Source organism: Rana temporaria, chromosome 10, assembly GCF_905171775.1.
Source record: "Rana temporaria chromosome 10, aRanTem1.1, whole genome shotgun sequence".
Classification (NCBI taxonomy): domain Eukaryota; kingdom Metazoa; phylum Chordata; class Amphibia; order Anura; family Ranidae; genus Rana; species Rana temporaria.
This window is the reverse complement of record NC_053498.1, coordinates 92,319,298-92,343,675: the sequence shown is the minus strand read 5'-3', so window position 1 is coordinate 92,343,675 and position 24,378 is coordinate 92,319,298. Positions and strand designations below refer to the sequence as shown.

Genomic DNA, 24,378 nt, shown 5'->3' with positions numbered 1-24,378 from the left:
TAGGATCTGCTGAGGTCTAATTGAATTTATTTCATATAACAATTATATTTATTATAGGTTTTTATATCGCACCGACAATTTACACAACATTTTACTTATATAGATATACACCAGTCCCTGCTCTCGAGGAGCTTACAATCTAACTCACAACAATACATATTCTAGGGCCAATTTAGACAGGAGCCAATTAACCTAGCAGCATGTCTTTGGAGTGTGGGAGGAGGTATGCAAGCACAGGGGGCACATGCAAACTCTATGCAGGTAGTGCCATGGTTGGGATTCAAGCCCACAACTCTATAGCTGCTAGGCAGAAAGGCTTACTACTTGCCCGCTGTGCTGCCCGTGTTCAATATCTTTGTAATAAGGGCTGTAAACATAGGTGTGCGCAGCCTATAGTATTAGGGTGTGCACCCTAAAGATCAAACACATAGTACCGATCACTCACTATGAAAGGGAAGGGGCCGATAAGTTACATATTTACTAGCCCCTTCCCCCAATCATCCTAAAACAGCCCTGCAGCAACAGCTGGAGGGAGAGGAGAGTAGGGAAACTGGAAGCGCTGCAGGGGGAAGGAGGGGGGAATCAGGGCAGTAGGGGGAATCTGTGCTGCACAGGGTGATAAGGGTGTGCCTGGGCACACCTGGCACACCCTGTGCGCACGCCTATGGCTGTAAATATCCATTTTGGTAACTAAAACTCAGTTTCATGTTTTAATAAAGCAAAAGAACATCAGTAGCATGTATTTCTTTGTAATCACAATAATAACAGGCTGGCAGTTCATAACCCCTGCCCTTCGCTATATTCATGCCAATTATTTAATGTCATGTGGACAGCTAGTTGGGAATATTGTCAATGCAAGAGATTAGTGCCTAAGCAGTTTCTTGACTATGCGTTTCTACATTACTGTATGTATATGGTTCTTTTCCTGTTCTCTTGTCCACTCATCAGATGTCGCAAGTCAAGTTAAAACAATGGTCCCAACCTGGGAGTTTATACGTCTTTACCCAATGCCACCCTAGTGATATCATTATGCTGATACATGCATAATGTAAAGTGTGACTTTTGACTTGGGTTGCAGAGAGCTGGAACAATTGTGAATAATTGCAACAGCATGATCAAGAGAACACTGTTGTATAGATATAAAGAAGAACTATACTAAACCCATTCTGAATCGAAATTTGCCAAATAAATACAATACATAAAAAAAGAACAATTATCAGTGAAAAATGCTTTTTATAGTTCCACCATGCTGCAAAGTATCAAATTCTGTACACCTATAGAAATTTATATTAAATATCTCTCTATGATTTTGAAATAATAAACCTTACAATCTAAATGAGTTGGTTGTTTTGTCAGTAACATAACAGTGCAAAAAATAAAATAAAAAATAAAATGTACTCTAACTGGTAAAATGTCAATTGCTTATTATTTAATGTTGTATTTTGTCAAAGGTATCATCACTGAATTTCAGATTTAAAGTGGAGTTCTGGTGATCATTTTTTTGGGGAAGGGGAGAGGGTACCCTGTTTTTAGAGGCACCCAGGTCCCACTTCCTCCCTCCCCTGGTGCAGTGGTGCTGGAACAGATCACATCTCCCCCTCCCTCCCTGCAATCCCTTGCCCGGCAGTTCACAGCACGTAGCGCAGCTCGCGCATGTGTAGTGCACACCCGGCCGTGAAGCCACAGCCGGGTGCTTACAGTTAGAATGTCGGTGCTGCTGAGAGGAGGGGGAGAGAAGCGAGGCTTCCTGCACCCGCATCGCTGTACCGTGGGACAGGTGAGTGTCCGATTATTAAAAGTCAGCAGCTGCACTTTTTGTCCCAAGAAGCGGCACCAACAGCCCACTACTAAGCTCAAAATGAAGCCTCAAAGTCTATACAGCATACCAGGATAAGTATACATATTGTACCTCCAAATGCCAAAAAATGACAGAAAAAAGTAACAGGAAAAACATCCACTATACCTGAACTTGAAAGATCATTCATATGCTGCTTCCTCATCAAACACAGCACTGAGTCCTCCGGCACACAACAGCCTTTATAAAGGGAGTTCGCTAATTGAACCTCCCCCACAGCAAGCATGTGTTGGTGACACCGAACACCGCCAATAGCTAAAAAAGTGGTCCCCCAAGTGCACGGCACACAGTGTAACCCCCTGCCCAACACCAAGATGGTGGATCGGGAGAAGTGATGTCATGCCTCGCGCTCCCACCGGCACGCATGCGCGGTACCCCCGGGACCGCAGTCTGCAAACTGAAGACATATGGGAGATGGAAGACAGAGCATCCAACGATCAAATGCTTGCGCAGACCCAAGACCCAGCACCAATTGCAGCTGGGATAGTGGGGCATCGATGGAAGAGGGGAAAAAAGGCTGGTTTACTGTATAAACAGAAAACCAGGTGTGATGCACCTACAAAAAGAACTGGGGGTTTTGCAGGGGAATACTGGCCAGACACACGATCGAGAGGATCTCCCGATGGAAGACCCCCCATAAATAAATGTCGGACCGGCCTACGTGTGCTGAGATTGCACCCAGGATAGACCCACAAAAACGCCCACCCAGATGGGGCACACCCGAAAAAATCAGAAAGAAAGTAATAGCACATGAGATGCATAATGAAAAGAAAGATGGTGAAAAAATAAAAATGAAAAAAATTGAAAAAGTAAAGAATGTGCATAGCAACCTGGAAGAACCACTGCATGCCGACATGCGGCAAAACACATAGCCAACAAAATAAGATGATTCCAAATGGGGCACATCTAGGAATGACAGATGCCAGAGTTGTAAAATAGAATAGAAAAATTCCCTTGTGCATTATATGCATAGAGGGGATCACAAAGGAAATATGGGGAGGGTTACTAACTGCCCTTAAGATGGAAAATGCCATGGACTTTACATCTCCATTCCTCCAGACACAAACCCTTCAAGGAAGGGCCTAAAGTTGAGGCCTAGAAAAGTGGTGGCTTGGAGAAGAAAAATCAATTTTAGCTTCTTTTGATTCTGCAAAGCCTGCAAAAGGACCCTAGTATTTGTGGTATCAAGGAGAGTGATCATTACTGTCTGGCAACCCTTCTTGATCCAGGTTACAAGGGTAAGGTTGCAGAACTCATCCTGCCGTTACAGAGGGAGCAGAGGCCTTGAAGAAAGGTTTGTGCAACACATTTCCAGACCCTGGGAGGTTACAATTTCTTGGTGCTGGACAACGTGTTGCTGAGGCTTTGTTCCATTGGAGGAAGAGCGGTGGAGAAGGTGGCCGGCTGACCGATGCCTTTAAACAATATTTCAGTCCTTAACAACAAGGTTCAAGCAACCATCATCAGCATCTGCATTACATGGTTGAGGAATATCTAGGGGCAAGAGCAGACTTGGAGACCTTTCCAACAGAGCATTCACTGGGTTACTGGGTCTTGAGGATGGAACACTGGCCAAAACTGACTCAATATGCAATTGAGCGACTGGCCTGTCCTGCATCCAGCATGCTTTCTGAACACACATTTAATGCTGATTTGTAACGGTTCAAAGAGTGCGTCTGTCCACAGACTCTGTTGATAGGCTCACATTCATAAAAATGAATCAGTCTTGGGTCAACAGCTATAAAGCACCTGATGCTGATGTAACTGATTAAATTTGCTATGGATCCCTTAAACACTGCCTATGCTGACTATCCTATTCCTCCTCAATCTTAATGATGATGGCTTCCAACAATATTTTTAGTTTAGGGCACCACCACCACCACCCAAGGCCCAATTGTTCTGCCCCTGTTTAACAGGGGCATATAATTAAAATTTTCGATCTAATATTTCACAGCAGGGCCCATTCCTTCACCCAACACGAGTATCTGTGAGGGGTTACAGTGTTGTGGCACCACCACTCAAGACCCAATTTTTCTGCCCCTGTTTAACAGGGGCATGTGATTAAAATTGTTGATATAATATTTCAACGCAGGGCCTGTTCCTGCGCCCAACAAGAATAACTGTAAGGGCTTACAGTGTTGTGGCACCACCACAACTGCTCAATGCCCAATTTTTCTGCCCCTGTTTAACAGGGGCATGTAATTACAATTATTGATATAATATTTCACAGCAGGGCCCGTTCCTGCGGCCACCAAGAGTTACTGTGAGGGCTTACAGTGTTCTGGTACCACCACCACCAAAGGCCCAATTTTTCTGCCCCTGTTTAACAGGGGCATGTAATTGCAATTTTTTATATAATATTTCACAGCAAGGCCCATTCCTGTATCCAACAAGAGTATCTGTGAGGGGTTACAGTGTTGTGGCACCACCACTCACCACCCAAGGTCCAATTTTTCTGCCCCTGTTTAACAGGGGCATGTAATTACAAGACCTGAAGGTCCTGGTAGGGATTTTGGGGGTGACATCTACGCCATTTTTTATGTTGCTATTTTTGATATTTTTATCTATATTCCCGGGATCCGACAATACATTACAGCCGTGAGCAGTTTTAGATGACATTTTTTTCCTTTAGAAATGTAATTTTGCTGTCGTGCTACACTGTACCCAAACTAAATTTGTATCATTTTGTTCCCAAAAATAAAGCTTTCTTTTGGTGGTATTTGATCACCTCTGGGATTTTTATTTTCTGCAAAAAATAAATAAAAAATTACTGAAAATTTTGAAAAAATAAGTTATTTTTTGGTTTCAGTTATAAAACATTGTAAATAAGTAAGTTTTCTCCTTCACGGATGGGCACTGATGGTACTGCACTGACGGGCACTGATGGGCACCGACGAGGTTGCACTGATGTGGCATTGATGGGCACTAATATGCGGCACTGATAGGCGTCACGGATGAGGTGGCACTGATGTGGTGGCATTAATGGGCACTGATGATGGGCACTAATATGCGGCACTGATAGGCGGTACGGATGGGCACTGATAGGCGGCACGGGTGGGCACGGATAGGCGGCATGGATGGGCATGGATAGGCGACACGGATGGGCACTGATAGGTGGCATGGATGGGCACTGAGAGGCAGCATGGATGGGCATTGATAGGTGGCACGGATGGGCATAGATGGGCACTGATAGGTGGCACTAATGTACTTATGTATGTGTTGTACTAATGGATGCCAATCAGTGCCAATCAGTGATGCCCATTGTGGGCACTGATTGGCATCCATTGTGGGCACTGATTGGCATCCATTATTTGTGATCCCTGTCATCCCTGGTGGTCTAGGGTGGCATAACTGTGGTGGGCATCCCTGGTGGTCTAGTGGCATCCCTGGTGGTCTAGTGGCATCCCTGGTGGTCCAGTGTGGGCATCCTCGGGGGGCTGTGCTGATAATCGATCAGCACAAACCCCCCCCTGTCAGAGGAGCAGCCGATCGGCTCTCCTCTACTTGCGTCTGACAGACGCGAGTGAGTGAAAGCCGATTACCGGCTTTTCCTGTTTACATCGTGATCAGCCGTGATTGGACACAGCTGATCACGTAGTAAAGAGTCTTCGTCGGAGACTCTTTACCTAGATCGGTGTTGCGGGGTGTCAGACTGACACCCTGCAACAACGATCACCGCGAGGCTCGCCCCCGGGGACGCACAGCGGCTTAATATCCTGACGTCCACTCAGGATATTGAAACCACTTTGCCGACATCTTTTTGCATAAGGCGGGTGGCAAGTGGTTAAAATCACTGCTCCCGAAAAAACAGACATTTTTAAAACTTTTTTTTGCATTGATACATGGGGCAGGACCCGGGCCCCCAAACACTTTTTATGGCAATAACTTGCATTTAAGCCTTTAAAATTAGCACTTTTGGTTTTTCACGTTTGTGTCTCATAGACTTTAATGCCTGTTTGCATGTTCAGCTCATCTCTACCAAATAGTATTGACATCTAAAGCCAACTAACCTTACTTCAGGGTGGGTAGTGTTCAGTGGCAGCTGGTGGGTGTTCCCCTCTCCAGGGCTCGCTGTCTGCCTCACGTGCTTTAAACCCCCACCCCCTCATGCATTGTGCGGTGTCCTGTATGTAGATCAGGGAGTTGGACACATGGATGGGGGATGGTGCATGGGCCGCCACTGCTAGTGTTCTTTGCTAACTATCACAAGCTAGAAATCACTCTGCAAGTGCAAATCTAAAGATATTTATAGAGGGCAGTGGTGTGGGGTGTAAATGAGTATAACATCCCCTATTAAGTTAAAGTGTTACAAAACCCAGGACCCTACATTCACTATATCTGGTCTCACACAGAACATGGAAATACAATTATTTTAGTAAATATAAACTGCTATTCTGAAAAAAAAAATTATAAACTGCTAAATACCTTTTTCAGTAGTATATAGCAGTCTTGTGACTGATTGGTTTCTGGCTGAGCACTAGTTAAAGTTTGTAGGAGGAGTTTTCATTCTCCTTTGATTGTCCTATGATGCTGCAGGACCCCTGACCCTCTGTCTGGACAGTGCTGATTGGCCCTGTGCTGATCACATGTACCCTCCCAGAAAAAAAAACTCTCTAGCAATACACACCAAACAACTGAGCATATGCAGAATGACTCCAAAGACTCTGTTTTATCCGGAGATGAATTGGAAACAGTGTAAGAAGGGGAGGATCAGAGAAGACAGGATCAAACAGCCTTTTTGCACAATGCAGAGGATTAACCCCTTAGGTTCCACAGAGTATAACAAGCATTGTTTCCTGCATATACAGACTGATTTTACTGTTGTGGGTTTAGTAACACTTTAAGATTACCGATTGATATACCAACAAACTCTCAGCATTGCATTTCCACATGATACTCTTAGGCTTGTATCTATGGCAGCACAGTAAAGCACAGAAGTCAAGTTAAGCAAAATGAGGCAGATGCTGCAAAGTTTGAAGTAGTCGCAAGACCATTTCTAGCTCAAGTAATATGCAGCCTTCTCTATTTTTCAGCTAGCTGCATAGACCATTTATACCACTGCATCCAAACCAGCCACTTGCCTCCAACATACAGTTTAAGATTTAACACTCACTGTAAAAATGATCTAACATGGTTGGCATCAGAATGGACGGAGCCTGACAAAGTTATCATAATTTACACTTTGCACTTGCCTAGGGCAAAATTTCTTTGCACAGGTCTGGAGGTATTGTAGCCCATTGACTGCAGTGTAAACAGACAAACAAAAGCCAATCCCCAGATGAAAAGCATTCCTACAATTCCTGCAGGTATTTGTTTCATGTTTATTAAAAGAATGCTAACTAATCGGTATTTTTTTATATTATTGATTACCTTTCACAGTGATCACAGTACAGTTCAGAGCACGTTTATTTATCATCACTCTCAAGAAAAAAAGATCCACAAATTCCGAGAGGAACCAAGGAGCACCTTCATCAGGGCTTAGAAAGGGCTTAAATCCGGCATAGTTCTTGGATGGGAATTAGTGCTGATATTAGGCAGCCAGACAGATGACTGGAAGCAAATACATTGTAACAGCCCAGATTTTCCTCTGAGGATTATAATGAATATGATCCAGATTTGAGCCCTTCCTACATTCTTAACCTCCCTGGCGGTATGATTCTGTCTGGAATTACGTACCAAAAGCGGTACATTTATTTTGCAAGGGAATTGGCGTTTTATACTGTAGGCCTGTAATTTTTAGAAATAACTCACTTAAATCTGACCAAGCAAGAGTCTTGTAGGCATCCCGGGTATGATTTTTTTTTTTAAAACAAAATTATAAATTATAATATAATAAATAATTATAAATAATTATAACAAATAATAATTTAATTATAATAAAAATTATTCAATAATGTAATCAACTCAAAATCACTGAAATTTGCAGTTGCAGAATTGTTGCTGTCATTATTTTATTTTTTTTATGACGAATTTCCCCGCAAATCGCTATCGCACATTTCTGCAAGTGATTATAATTTATTATCGCTGTTTTCTAGCTGATCTAAAACCATTTTTGACATAAAGGGACACTTTTGGACAATCTACAGTTTTTAGGCAGAAATGACATTTTTTATTATATAAAAGTACATGCAGGGCACTGGGCAGACCACTAGGGACAAGGGGGGTGTGTATTTTTTACATACAGTACTGTAATCTATAAGATTACAGTATACTGTATGTAATGTGTTTGTTTACTTTTTTGAATTTGGCGCCGTTCTCCGCCCCCGTGCGTCGTAACGTCGCAGGGAACGGAGATCGGCGGCACACGGGGACTGTGAATCGAGCGAGGAGGTCCCGCTCGCTCACACAGCGGGTGGCATCGCTGGATCCAGGGACAAGGTGAGTAAACCAAGCCTGTGGATCCAGCGAAAGGTAAGCCCGTCCAGCCCGAGCGTGACTCGGGTTTACCGTCAGGGGGGTTAAAGGGGTGGTTCCACCTATCTAGCAACCTAACCTTAAACACACGGGCACAGTTCGCCTATAAACAGTTCGCCATCGACAATTTTTTTAAAGGTTTCATTACCTTTCTTTCAGCTCTGTAAAGCCTGCACTTCCGGGTCTGTCTGACTGGGGCTGGGCGTGTCTATTTTCTTCCAGGATAGCCGCTATGCTTCCTGGGAATGCAGCGTCACCCAGCGTCACAATTTCTTGCAGAGAAATCTCTGCAGTATGTTCTGTTATCTCACGCTATTTCCGCAAGTCACATGACTCTTGCAGCCAGTCATGTGACGAGGGCGGCTACAATAGTGCCATTTTAACTACTGGTAACATCGACATCCCCATTACTTACCTGGATACCATCGGAGAAGGTGCTACAAGATCGCTCTTTTGTTTACTTTGAAGGGGGCGAGTCCTTTTCAGCACGCTGCGCCGTTGTCATAGTAACTGTGCAGTGTTGACGGTTCGCCCGCCGTCAACACTGCGCATGCGCGGGATAGAGCGGTGAATGCTGGGAGTACAGCATTCACCGCAACCCGGAAGACACGGACGTCAGACTGCCAGGGCTTCAGACTGCCAGGAGCTAAGATGGAAACGTCCATCGCTCCATTTTATAAAATTCACTTTCTGATGATTCAAGAATGACGGCGCTTAGATTAATGGGACGGGTGAATACATTATTGTACACTTAATAAGCGGGAGAAAGGTTTTTAAAAAAAAAAAAAAATTCGGGGGAACCACCCATTTAAAGTGGATGCAAACCCACTCTCATCCTTTCTAAACTACTACCATAGTGCTGATCTATAAGGATATACATTCCTCCTGCATGTATCCTTACCTGTCAAATGTTTCCCCTCTGTCTGTCATAAGAACTGAAAAACGGCAGATTCTGTGGGTGGATCTATTGTCTGGAGCTCTGTGATGTGATGTATATAGACTCTCCGCCCTCCTCTACACTCCCCTTGTCAACATGCATTTTCTCTTGTGCATTCCTTACACTAAATTCTGCTATGATCAATAACATCCAGTCAAAATCCAGAAGAGTAACCACATGACTTCAGGCTAGTGCATGAGATATGTAAATAACCTGTCACTCACAGCAAGGGGGCGGAACAGACTTAGGTTTTTCTCTGTAAGTCTGTTTTTTTTCACTGAACAATAAAAGAGGATTGCTCAGAGCTGGATTAACTCTGTGTGGCAAGACTGGGCACAGATGATAGGAAATCTTATACTGTACATTGTGACATCGAAACAGCCCTGATGAAAAGCACTGATGAAGGGGGCTTCTTGGCACCCCGAACATATATTTTTTTATCTGATAGTAATGATGAATAGACTTGATCTGGATACAACAGTGTCAGACAACCAGGCTCTATTACATTTCACAGTGCTGTAATTCTAACACATGGAACTTGTCTAAAGGAGTAGATGACTAAATCTAAAAAAAAGTATCCATCATAGCTCTCCAGTACATGCATATGTTGCCATGTTATGTATCTTTAAACACGGCAAGTACTAAAAATGACTGGAATGCCTGATGATCCTGCCAGAAATGTGTCTTAACATAAATATGTTAGTTGCCGTGCTGATCTCCCTGTTTGATTTGGCTAAATTACTTTGCCAGTCATTGTCTGGGAATAAGTACAGAGATGGGAAATCTGACACTAACTTCCCTTAGTAGCATGGTTGTTTTTGGTCTGTGACTTGGAAGTCCTGATCAAACAGGGCCAGGAAACTAGCATTTTCAGGAAGTTGGCAGTCCACATATTTCTTCAAACATGTACTTTAAAGCGAAGGGCGGCCCCCTGAAAAAAAAACAGCAGCTACACATACTGCAGCTGCTGGCTTTTAATAATAGGACACTTACCTGTCCTGGAGTCCAGCGATGTTGGCACCACAGCTGATGTTTCCATCAGTTGTCGGGTGCTGCTGCCGTCATTGTAGGTAAGGGTACCCGGCAGTGTAGCTTTTCAGCTTCATGCCGAGAACCCAACTGTGCATGTGCAAGGCCCGCTCCTCTCTCCTACTGGCCCAGCGACAGAGAAAGGAGGAGGGAGGAGACGGGAGCCCCAGCTGTGACGTCAACATCCGCGGCTGAGGCTCCCGGAAGTGGGAAAGGACACCTGCCAATTGTGGCACTGGAGGGGGGAGGAGCAAGATCAGCGGAAGTTTTACTTTTGGGTGAAACTCTGCTTTAATTAAAAGTGGTGTTACTTTCCTAGCTGTGCAGTGTGGCAGGTGCATGTGCATCACAACTGTGGCTTAACAGAATTATTAATATTTTCACAGTTAAATTGGCACTAAACCCACATCATAAAATGATCAATAAATGGAGTATTACATGCTGTTCATACTCACTCAGTTACTATGGGATTTGTTTTCTGTATTCTGCAAAAATCTGGTTGATCCTGCTGTTTTCTATATCCCCATTATCTCCATGTCCCCAATGCAGCTGGGGAATTTGCAAGGCAGTGTTGGCACTCCTGCACATGCTCAGTTTTCAGTTCAGCATTTACTCCCTATCCAATCTGAGCAGTCCATGTGACTATTGAGTCACATATGTGGGTGTATACACACACCCTCCCTCCTCCTCCATGCCCACTAACCAGCTAAAAACAATGGGGCGGGATAATACATCTTGATTGATGGAGGCTTCCCCTCCCTGTTATTCTAAGACACAGGCTAGAGAGGTATGACACAGCGTGTGTCCAGCAACAAAGGACTAGGACCTGGAGTGTACACAATCAGAGTGTCCCATACTCCATGTAAGATATTTATTTTATATAGTGGAGAATACATGAAAATAACTAAGAACATAAAAAAGTTAATAGGCACAGCCTAAACTATAAATGGTGGGCAGGTACTAAGCCAAGAACTAGAAACGGGAGAGCTTGTGACTGGCAACCACAGGGTGACTCAACCCATGCTCCATCTCCAGTTTTAGTGGACTGGTCCTTTAACATAATATATGTGTATTTAAGTGGATGTAAACCCAATTCATGAAATTTGAGCTGGGCACATTTATCTGCAGTATTTTGTTATCTCTCTTTAAAGTCCCATAGCTCTCTCCTGACTCGTTCCTCTGTTATCGGCCTGATAACTCCTGACAAATTCTCTGACACATCAGATAAAAGCTGCCTGAAATTTACGTCAGGGGAGGTTGCTAAAATAGATTAGCAGGGAGCTGGTCCTGTTACAAAACACCTCTGAGAGTCTATGCCTAGCAATTTTAGCTATCTTGGCTGTATGCCCAGACATCACACTCTGTGTTAAAAAGGAAAAGAAAATGTCCTAACACAATCTGAACTTTCTAAACAGTATAAAAATGTGAAGACAGCAGATATACATGTAAAGCCTATGTAGGAAGATTTGGGTCATCCCTGGGTATCATCTGATGCTGTTCACTACGCTGGGTGTATGGAGGGTTTACATCCACTTTAAGCAATAGTGTGGCATAAAAATACATTGCCTCAAATACAAATACTTACCTTTTTCTTTGCTGTTTATAGCTGCATCCATCTTGTGCCGTGCTAAGTCTTCATGTGTTTGGTCATGCTCTTTATTTTGGTGCTCTGAGCTATTGTGTTTCTCAAATATCTGATGTTCTAGGATACTGATCTTCTTTTGTAAGGTATCTCTCAGTGAAGTTGAAAACAAAGAAGAGTTTCTACTTCCCTGAAAAAGAGCAAAAACATCTTGTATTTACACACCGTAGATCATACCTTGAAAGTCTCTTTGGTTTAAAGGAGCAAAAGGAAGGTACTGGACCAGAGGAATAACAAAAAACATTTGATTTAGAAGGTACGAGGCCCACTTATATTTCAAATTACAATTTATTTCACCTCAAGTGATAAATAAAATTTGATATTTTTATAATTGGAAGCTCAAACTGAAAAAAACAGAGGTTGCTTTTCTTGCACCATGACATCCATAGCCAACAGATATCAAAGTACCAACTATAAATTCCTAACTCTTTGGTACAGAACACCTACAGAACACATTTTTTCCCCCTAGTGCCTGTTGGAGATGTCAAGAAGATGAAGGGACGCTCCTTGATATTTTCTGGTTGCGGTCCAAACTTGCTCCCTTCTGGTCCTCAGTTAACCAGATTATTAGGAAATTGACCAGACTCCCCCTCTACAATGACCCCCTAGCACTTCATTTCCACCTGGCTTCCTTTTCCAGAAACGCTTACAAATCTTTGTTACTTATCTATATAAGTAATGCAGGAAACACAAATATTCCACCTTTATAGAAGAACTCCTCACACTCAATGACTGGATAGTGGTTTGCAGGTTTTTTTTTCTCAGACAATAGGTGCAGGAACTCCCCCTTTCCGAGTCACCCCTTTTCTCCGCCCCTACCCACCTCCCAGTACCGCCCCTTTTAGACAATATAGAACCAAGTTTAATTTTGTGGTGCTAAGTAATTTATATGGAATTTGGTAATGATATCAAGAAAAGCAGTAAAATAGATGCCCTGCAGCCAGCAACAACAGATCCCCCTAACAACAATGGCCCACCCACAACATAATTTACCCGCCAGCAACAATAGACTCTCACGGCAGCATCAACAGATCTCCGTATAGCCAGCATTAATAGACTCTCTATCTGCCATCAACAATATACCCCTCCCCTAACAGTAGATCTCTTTCAGCAACAACTGACCCCCCCAGCAACATAAGACCCCCCTAGAAACAATAGATCCCCCACCAGCAACAATAGACCCCCCTGCAAAAATAGATCCCTTGCTATTACATACAGTAAATTCAGAAGGTGCCAGAACTGCGTTCCCCCGCGTTCCCGCTGAAAAAAAGCCCTGGTGGTTTGCTTTAATAAAGGAAAACATGACTATGGAGGACCTTACATCCTAATTGAAAGATCAGGAGGAACAATTCAGACAAATCTTGTTTTACTGGATCGAATACAAAATGAAACCCACCTACCATCTTCTATACCTAACTCTCAAAACAATTTTCCCATATAGACATACACCTATGGATTCTTGCCTATATTTACATACTCTCTTATATGGTACGGTTGCGAGAATAAAAGTTAAGCCGACATCCCTAAATTTGTTCTGGCCCCTAGAGGTTCAGGACATCATTACAGCCACTGACTGACTTCCTATGTTCCACTTATCCTACTTTCAACAATTAAAAAGCACTTTCAAGTCAATGCCTAATGTATGTACTCTGACACTTTTTACATATTGTTCGTATTGTCTATATGTTTACATTCTTTTTGGCAGCCCCAGTCCTCCTCACTTCCTTTATTAAGCAGCTGTGGACAGTTTTGCAGCCCTGGTGACCCCAGCAGGCTTGGGGGGGTTGGGCCTTTTGCTGTTATAGCGGTCAGCGGTATATATCTAACAACTACAGTGGCAATCCCTCTACCAAGACAAGGTCCGGGCTGGCCAATAGCTATCCTATTGGCCGGCCCGGACCTGCACGTCACTTCCGGCGCGACGACGGCACGCTGCGCTCCACGGTGAAGCGCACGCCGCATCCTCTGTGGCTCTCCGGTGTTCCTGTCCCCCGACACCGATCTCCAACGGTCTGCTACAGTCTACACTCTGGATGCCCGCCAGTCAAGACCACTGCAGGATTCCAGGCATATATCCACTTGTTGATCGCCTAAATCTTCCCATTCTGGTCTTTTTGCCTACCATCTACCTCTTGTTTTGTGAGTAGGCATTTTGTATATGTATATTTATTTTATTTCAGTTATTAAATTTGGGCTTACTGCACTCAGATTGGCGCACTTTGTCCTTTCTTTTTTGATCTTTTCAGAGCAATGCTTCTGCTTTAAGGTGCTGCCGCTAAGTGTTCTCCACAGCCACTTGTATTACATTTTATTGATCCAGGACTTTCATGGACATTCTTATTATTGGACTTTAGTATTAGATTTTCATATACCTCAGTTTATTTTTTGGTTGCTCTGCTGGATCGTGCGCCACATATCCGTTTTTCAACAGCTGCACCAGTGTTTTTAATCTTTTATGTACTTTCTTCTATTGTGTAATAATAAATCTTTTATAAACTCAGTTCCCCATTTTTATGCCTAGTAAAGTCCCAAGTTGAGTGATAATTTCTTTGATTTAATTTACTTTCTTATATTGTTGCATTCGAGAGAAAAGAAAAAGGAAATAAGAAAAGCATAGCTTCGGACTGTTTCTCTCTCCTACCCAGTAGTTCCTCTTTTGGTCTAAAGGAAAAACCACCATTAAAAAACATATTATATAACTGCAAAAAGTGTAATGCTACTCTGAGCCTTAAGCCTCGTACACACGCTCGGTTTTCTCAGCAAGAACCAGCAAGAAAACTGCTGGCAGAGCTTTCTTGCCGAGTAAACCGAGCGCGTGCACGAGGCTTTGAGGTTTCTCCTTCGGGAAATCTGCCCAGAATCTCGATGAGAAAAATAGAGATCCTGATCTCTATTTTCTCGTTGGGATTCTTGTCGGCCTGTTTCCCGACGAGAAACCCGAGAGTGTGTATACTTACTTGTTGTTGTTGAAACCCGCGCATGCTCAAAATGACTTTGACGCATGCGCGGTAGCTTCTTAGGCATAGGTAGGGTGCAGCAAGATGGTGGCGACGGCATTGAATCTGACAAGCGCATGCTTGTCGAACGCAATGACGTCACGTGTCTGGCCCGTGTGTACAAGGCTTAAAAGATTACATTTGCTATTTGAAACCCATAAAGCAAAAGTAGTGGTAAAAAAGCTATGTATTAAACAAATCATTAGTATTAATTCTTTGTTTTCCATATAACTAAGTTTACGTTGGAGACTTCCGAACTCATAGACCCAGGAGTGATGGAGCTTCATTCACTGCCTGTAGTTGTGCCCTTGCTCTTGATATCACATGACAAGTCATAAATCCAATGTAAAATGTGAGGCAGAATAAGAACTATTACAGTCACCATGGAGCATGTATAATATTTTGTTACCAAAGTTACTTCTTCCACGGGAATATTGGTGCTGCATGGATTGTTTAAGTTCAGGAAAAGTTGAGAAGTGAAAGGAATTCTCTCCAATGCAAAGTAAAATCCCCTCTAGGGCCCCGTACACACGACCGAACATGTCCGATGAAACTGGTCCGCAGACCAGTTTCATCGGACATGTTCGGTCGTGTGTACGGCCTATCGGACAGGTTTCTTGGCCTAGCGGACAGGTTTCCAGCGGATAAAAGTTTCTTAGCATGCTTAGAAACTTGTCCGCTGAAAACCTGTCCGTCGGACATGTCCGCTGGTTAGTACGTCTAACCAGCGGACCGAAATCCCACGCATGCGTCGAATTGATTCGACGCATGCGTGGAAGCATTGCACTTCCGTGTTTGAGAACGTCGGTGTCTTCTACGTCACTGCGTTCTCTGTCCGCGGGGATTTTGGTCTGATGGTGTGTACACACATCAGACCAAAAGCTCCCAGGAGACATGTCCGATGAAAAAGGTCCACGGACCGTTTTCATCGGACGTGTCTCCTCGTGTGTACAGGGCCTTAGACAACTACTACCAGATCAGGGGTCATTTTTAGAAGATTTCCCCATCATTCCACTTCTGGTGAAACTGTAACTGTTTAACCCACCACTTTCAGTCCTGCTGACAGTGAACACCAGGATAAAAATAGAGGACAAATAGAGGGCAAATATCTCCAACAGGGACACTACACCACACTATAGCAAAAGCTGAAAAAATATATTCTAGGTGTATCTAAACAGATGGCGTGTAAAGTTTTATTATTTTCTTTGAGTAGAGAAGTCTGTCCCCTGCCAGCTTGGTGCAGAGAAAGACCCTTGCTTCTAGTGTGGAAGCACAGACCTCTACAGAGGTCAGTCCTAGAGCTCATCGTTTAACCGGAAGCATGTCTTCTGCTGATTGTTGAGCTCTGTGACTGACTAAGCAGGGTGCCTGTCAGACATAGGCAGAGAGACCACTGCTTCCACACATAGAGCTAGGGTCCTTCACGTCAGCATGGTGGCAGGGGACAGGCTTTTCTACTTAGGATGTGGTTGCTTTATAAGGAAAACAAACTATAAGACTTTGAACACCTGTATTTTGATGCACCTGGAATGTATTTACCTGATTTAAACTTAGTTTAGTTGGGCAACTGCTGTTAACAGTTGTTAACTGTTAACTTGAATGAAGGTTAAAACTGATATCCAGGATTAAGAAAAAGTTACCCTTACAGTGGGATCCATTCCACACTACAAGGGTTAATGCAGTGCCGGACCAAGACATTGTGCTGCCTGGTACCAAGAATGAAATGCTGCCACCCCAAAAAAAAAATTACGCCCACCAAAATGCCCCCACATCCATTATTTTATATCATGATAACTAAAGTGGACCTATCATGGCTCTATACATGTATATAGGAGTATAAAAAGGACCTGTTATGGCTCTATTCATGCAATTAACCCCACAGTGGAGCGGAGAGCGGAATGGGATTAGCGGTCGGGGCAGCAATTAGCCCCACAGTGGAGTGGAGCTGGTGGAATGGGATGGCGTGCGGGCAGGAAATTTGCTGCCCCCCTGAAAGTGCTGCCTGGTACAATGGTACCATCGGGTCCCATGGTAGGGCCGGCCCTGGGTTAATGCTTACTTGGTCTAGCAAGATTGGATTACAGTGAAATAATTACCCTATTCCTCTGGCTTCCTCCTCTTCATAAGAATGATCCTCCAAAGTCAGACCCCTTTACTTCCTGACCATTTTACCTTATCACATACAAAGCAAAATCATTGGGCATGTGTTTTTTCTTCTACTACTCCATTAAGGCTGAGTCAACTGGCCAGGTGAGTGCATGCTTAAGTAAAAACGTGCTACACCACGGGCATTACAGGAATTAAATTGTCACACCACGTGTACAGAAGGGACATCTCTGTAAGAGCTGAAGCAAGATGTAACAGAAACAATCTTACAACAGCTATAACCAATAACCAAATCCACTAAATGGATCATCCTTTGAAAATGTCTGCACAAAATGTACAGCCTGTCTATCAACAGACTATTAGATATGTTCTGCCTGATGACTGGGTAATGCGTTGGAAAATTTAGTTTCTCAGGGGAATCCAAAACATATCTGGCCATTTTCTTCATACTCTTTAATGATTTTCTTCGTCATATAAAAAACAGATTACATCCGTATTAAACCATAAAATTATGTTTTCTTGTTACACAAATGGCATAATCTATTCAATATCGCACAATTTTTCGGTTTCTTTTCCCCCCTTCTCCCTCCCCCCCTTCTCCCTCCCCTCTTCTTTGCTATCTGAATCAATGGGTTTTCCTTTCACACGGGATATCCCGTTTTTTTTCCAGCCATGGGTTCCATATTTCACCAAATTCCCTGATGTTCCTTCTCTTAATGTATACTACCTTCTCCTTCCATATTGTTTCAGTTACTACATTAGTCCACTCTCTTATTGACGGGGGATTCTCTGCTTGCCACCTTTGTGCAATTAATTTTCTTGCTTGAAAGAGGCACCTTAACACTGCTTTTATTGTATTGGCTGCTCCGCTAATTTCTTCCCCTAAACCCAAAATACACATTCTGGGGTCCATCTCCAACTTCATTTTATATGTCATATTTATGACATTGAGGATCCCTTGGCAATACCTAAACAATTTCGGCACCTCCATAGCATGTGTATCAAGTCCCCCGTGTCCTGGCATCTGGGGCATCTCGCGTCTATTATCCACCCAAAATTAAATAATCTTTTTGGTGTGTAATAGGTCCTATGTATCATCTTCAGGAATGAAAATTTCTGTGCGGGCGAGACTGTCACCATGTGTCCTCTCTCCAATATCTTCCTCCATTGTCTATCTGTTATAGTCCCTAGATCTTCCTCCCATTTCTCTCTACTTTTAAGCTATTCTGGGCCCTCAATGTTTCCCTCGCAAATGTATGGATAGATTTCAGAAATATACCCCCTCATCTCGCTTATACCGTCCAATTTTTGTGCGATGGGGGACCTATCCCACATTGATCCTTCTCTGTCAAACTGGACGTTTAACCTCCCTGGCGGTATGATTATTTCAGATTTTAGGCGCTGAAAGCGGTACCATTATTTTGCATGGAAATTTGGCGTTTTACATTGTAGGCCTGTAATTCTTAGGAATAACTCACTTAAATCTGTCCAAACAAGAGTCTAGTAGACATCTCGGGTATGATTAAGTTTGAAAAACAAAATCATAAATTATAATATAATAAATAACTATAAATAATTATAACAAATAATAATATAAATATAATAAAAGTTATTCAATAATGTAATTAAATCAAAAACACTGAAATTTGCTGAGTTGCAGAATTGTCGCTGTCATTAATTTTTTTATGACGAATCTCCCCACAAATCGCTATTGCTCAATTCTGCAAGTGATTATATTTTATTATCGCTGTTTTCTAGCTGGTCTAAAATAACTTTTGACATAAAGGGACACTTTTTGGTTGCTATGGACAATCTACAGTTTGCAGGTAGAAAGAACAGTTTTTATTATATAAAAGTACATGTAGGACACTGGGCAGACCACTAGGGACAAAGGGGGTGTGTGTTTATTACATACAGTACTGTAATCTGTAAGATTACAGTATACTGTATGTACTGTGTTTATTTACTTTTTTGAATTTGGCGCCATTCTCCGCCCCTGTGCGTCGTAACGTCACAGGAAACGGAGCTCGGCGGCCCACAGGCACTGTGTGAATCGAGCGAGGACGCCGCTCGATCACACAGCGGAGAGGCATCGTAGGATCCAGGGACAAGGTAAGTAAACCATGCCTGTGGATGCTGTGAGGCGGCCCCGAGTCTGGCTCGGGGTTACCACTTTTGGTTCTGAAATTCCACCCTGAGCCAGACTCGGGAATACCGCCAGGGGGGTTAAAGCATGTCTAATTTGGAGATATCTATAAAACGTATAATTGGGTACGTCGTATTCCTCTCTTAAAGCGGCAAACATTTTTAAGGTTCTTTTTTCATATAACTGAGCCAATCTAACTATCCACTTTACTGCCCATTCCCTAATTCCCCCCACTGTCTCCAACTCCTGGCAGGGGCGCATATTCTGTCACTCCACCCTGTCCTCCCAGTGACTTTACTGCCTTCCACACCTTAATGGCCATCTTGACCGTGGGGGTTTTATTAATAAATGAGTTTGCCTCCAACACCTCTACTACTGTTTTATGGGGTGCCCCCAGGGCCGGCCTTTGGGGTGTGCGAGCTGTGCGGCCGCACAGGGCGCCATGGGCAACAGGGGCACCGTGCAGCCATCCAGAGGCGTACTAAGGGGGGGGGGGCGAGCCGCACTGAACAGGGGGGGCTGCACTGAACAGGGGGGGCTGCACTGAACGGGGAGAGGCAACACTGAACAGGGAGGGCTACTCTGAAGAGGGGGCTACACTAAAGGGGGGTCTGCATTAAACGGGTGGATAGACTGAAGGGGGGTCTGTGTAACATGCAGGGGGTCCAGAGGTGCAGGGTGCTGTGTAATGTAAAGGGGTCCAGAGGCGCAGGTTGCTGTGTAATGTAAAGGGGCCCAGAGGTGCAGGGTGCTGTGTAATGTAAAGGGGCCCAGAGATGCAGGGTGCTGTGTAATGTAAAGGGGTCCAGAGGTGCAGGGTGCTGTGTAATGTAAAGGGGTCCAGAGATGCAGGGTGCTGTGTATGTTTAGGTGACCAGGGGGCGAGGGGTGAAGATGGGGGGGCGCCACAGGATTAGCTCGCACAGGGCGCCTGAACACCTAAGGCCGGCCCTGGGTGCCCCCAAGATCATTAGGCCTCCATTTGTATCTCCTCCTGGCTCTGTTCTTACTCCTATATGCTGCAATTGTGCTGGCAGGAAATAGCAACGTGGGTGTGGTATAGCCATTCCCCCCTCTCTTATTGATAATTGTAGGGTTTGTAACCCTCCTGCCCCCTGTACTGTGTCCACTTACCCTCCCCCAATACTGTACCCCCCTAATGCAGTTACTTTTTATTGTTTGGATTTTTTTTCCCCATTTTTCCCCATTATGGGTGTGAGTGGGGCTTTAGGTCTATATTTTGCCTAAGGCCTCACAAAGCCTACAGCAGCATCTGGGTCTATGCTTGTTCTGTTGAAAGACTTACTGACTGGTTTACCAGGTGAAAATAAAATAAAAAAGGCCTGTTGTGCCCTCCTGCTTCACCCTGTACTGTACCCTCCTGCCCCCTTTACTGTGTCCACTTACCCTGTACTGTACCCCCCTAATGCAATTACTTTTTATCGCTTGGAATTTTTTTCCCATTTGTGTTATTTGGGTACAGCGTCGCACAACCGCACAATTGACAGTTAAAGCAATGCAGTGCCGTGTTGCAAAAAATGGCCTGGTCAGGAAGAGGGTAAAACCTTCCAGGGCTGAAGTGGTTAAGGATTGTTAAGCTGCAATATATCACATTTTCTTTAGCTTAATAGCACTTTATAAGTGCATTTCTGGCAGATCAAAACTCTTTTTGTACCTGTAGGGTCTTTCAATAGATAAAGCATGGAGAAATGTGCATGTATTGCAGAGATGTACTGCATATGTTTTTTTATTATTTTTTACTAACATACATTTAACATGACACATTTCAGCTGCTCGTTCCAATGTAACCTTTGCTGCCTTTTTGAAAAATGTTTTCCTTTTTTTATATCACAAGTAAAAAAGTGCAAATGTTCAAAATATAATTTATTACTATTATTTGAATTATTATTTATTATAATTTTTATTTAAATTATTATTATTTAAAAAAAAAACTGTAGTTCATTACAACTGGGCTTCTTTTCAGAAATGTACAGTGCATTAACCCACAACAACCAATCATTAGCCATCTAATAAAGGAATGAATTAGCAACTATTGTTTACTGTAAAAAAATATTCAATATTAAATGTGATAGAGATTAGTCAAAATTTAAGAAAGACCCAGGAGCATCATCCCAGACATATATATATATATATATATATATATATATATATATATATATATATATATATATATATATATATATATATATATATATTATACAATTAAAGCACAAACATAAGGGACTTTATTTAATGCCGCCAGGAACATATGCACCAATAGAACACATAGGATACTGTTTAAAATACACCATTTGTATTGTAAAGAATGGACAGAATGGGATATGTCCCATAAAATTTGGAAGCACAAATACAAGACACTGTAAAACCATAAGGATGATTGTATAGGCCTTACAGTAAGCAATGCCAACAGCAGTGTTTTCTTCCCCCAGATGGTTTGGACAGTTTATCTTATTGTTATTAATATTTGTGTTAATATTTGTACCCATTATTTTTTGGTTATTTTCTGTTATTTGCTGACTTGCTCTGTTTATGTTTTATGTTTGTTTTAGACTAAATGTACCATCCTTTGGTCAAGCATACTTAATGGATCACTAAAGGAATTTTTTCCTTTACCTTACTGCAGTACTGGTTTCATGTCCTCATTGCTCATTTTTGCTTTGATGTTGCTGTAAAACTGCTCTGATCTCCACACTTCCTGGTTGTCTGGCTCCTTATAACCATCGTACTGGGAGCTTTTCACGATGGTCTAAGCTGTCATTACGGTGTGTCTAAAACTCCTCAGAACCAATCAGATTCACTTTAAAAACAATCACTGCCCTGGATTTGTTTGTTTTTGTTCTGTGGGTCTCTTTACTTCACATAAACATGAAACCAGTTTAAAAACTAAAGTGAAACTACAGGCACATTATATGATTGAATTTAATCTATTTTGAATCATTTTTAACCAGTTCCCGACCCCCGCATGTACATATACGTCCACAATATGGCACGTACAGGCACATGGGCGTACACGTACGTCCTCGCCTATTAGCGGGTGGGGGGTCCGATCGGGACCCCCCCCGCTACATGCGGAGGTCGGGTCCGCTCGGGGAGCGATCCGGGACCACGGCGCGGCTATTTGTTTATAGCCGCTCCGTCGCGATCGCTCCCCGGAGCTGAAGAACGGGGAGAGCCGTGTGTAAACACGGCTTCCCCGTCCTTCACTATGGCGGCGCATCGATCGCGTCATTCCCTTTATAGGGAAGACACGATCGATGACGTCATTCCTACAGCCACACCCCCAAACAGTTGTAAACACATACTAGGTGCACCCTAACTCCTACAGCGCCACCTGTGGTTAACTCCCAAACTGCAACTGTCATTTTCACAATAAAGAATGCAATTTAAATGCATTTTTTGCTGTGAAAATGACAATGGTCCCAAAAATGTGTCAAAATTGTCCGAAGTGTCCGCCATAATGTCGCAGTCACGAAAAAAATTGCTGATCGCCGCCATTAGTAGTAAAAAAAAAAAAATTAATAAAAATGCAATAAAACTATCCCCTATTTTGTAAACACTATAAATTTTGCGCAAACCAATCGATAAACGCTTATTGCGATTTTTTTTACTAAAAATAGGTAGAAGAATACGTATCGGCCTAAACTGAGGAAAAAAAATGTTTTTATATATGTTTTTGGGGGATATTTATTACAGCAAAAAGTAAAAAATATTGCTTTTTTTTCAAAATTGTCGCTCTATTTTTGTTTATAGCGCAAAAACTAAAAACCGCAGATGTGATCAAATACCACCAAAAGAAAGCTCTATTTGTGGGGAAAAAAGGACGCCAATTTTGTTTGGGAGCCACGTCGCACGACCGCGCAATTGTCTGTTAAAGCGACGCAGTCCCGAACTGTAAAAACACCTTGGGTCTTTAGGCTGCATATTGGTCCGGGGCTTAAGTGGTTAAAAGGAATCAGTTAACTTTTATGTCTCTATACCCTGTAAACCGTCATTTCAGCAAAAACATTTTTTTCCTTTAGTGATCCTTTAAGGTGGTCAAGATCCTGATGAAGCGGATGTTTTTACAAAATGTGAAAACACCATGCGCTATTGTCATCGGTTACTGTAATGCCTATACAATCACTTTTATGGTTATGGTGTCTTGTATTTTTTCTTTAAATTTTTATGGGACAGTTCTGCTCATTCTTTGCAATAAAACTTGTGTAATTTTAATAGTATCCTATTTTTTTCTGTTAATGCATATGCTCCAAGAAACATAATTAAAGGACCCTTATTTTGGTTTTATACAGGTGATACTCGAAAAATTAGAACATTGTGCAAGAATTCATTTATTTCACTAATGCAACTTAAAAGGTGAAACTAATATATGAGATAGACTCATTACATGCAGAGCAAGATAGTTCAAGACGTGATTTGTCATAATTGTGATGATTATGGCTTACAGCTCATGAAAACCCCAAATCCACAATCTCAGAAAATTTGAATATTGTGAAAAGGTGCAATATTCTAGGCTCAAAGTGTCCCACTCTAATCAGCTAATTAAGCCATAACACCTGCAAAGGGTTCCTGAGCCTTTAACCGCTTGAGGACCGCCACACAACGATATACGTCGACAAAATGGCACGGCTGGGCACAAGGGCGTACATGTACGTCCCCTTTAAGATCCCAGTCGTGGGTCGCGAGCGCGCCGCCGGCGGCGCGCTTGCTACCCAGTCTTCTTCTCCATGACTGTCCCCGCGGGAACAGCAGACCTGATCGCCACCGGTGTCCCACGATCGGGTCACAGAGAGGAAGAACGGGGAAAGGTAAGTGTAAATAAACATCTCTCCGTGCTTCCTAGTGTGGCTGTCACTGATCGTCTGTTCCCTGTCATAGAGAACGACGATCAGTGACGTCACACGCACAGTAAAAATCACTCCCTTAGGGCACACTTAACCCCTACAGCCCCCCCTCCTGGTTAACCCCTTCACTGCCAGTGTCATTTTTACAGTAAACAGTGCATTTTTAAAGCACTGTTCGCTGTAAAAATTACAATGGTCCCAAAATAGTGTCAAAAGTGTCCGATGTGTCCGCCATAATATCGCAGTCACGATAAAAATCGCTGGTCGCCGCCATTGCTAGAAAAAACAAATTATTAATTAAAATGCAATAAAACTATTCCCTATTTGGTAGAAGCTATACATTTTGCGCAAACCAATCAATAAACGCTTATTGCGTTTTTTTTTTACCAAA

At 42.9% G+C, this 24,378-nt stretch overlaps 1 protein-coding gene across 1 annotated transcript in view; it reads right to left on the bottom strand.

Annotated features, from left to right (window-relative positions):
• Positions 1-24,378, bottom strand: part of LOC120915309 (neuronal pentraxin-1-like) — a 45,768-nt gene that overhangs the window by 10,146 nt on the left and 11,244 nt on the right. Inside the window, exon 2 of the mRNA XM_040325690.1 lies at positions 11,821-12,007. Coding sequence (XP_040181624.1) covers positions 11,821-12,007 — 187 coding nt within the window. The remainder of the gene's footprint in view (positions 1-11,820; positions 12,008-24,378) is intronic.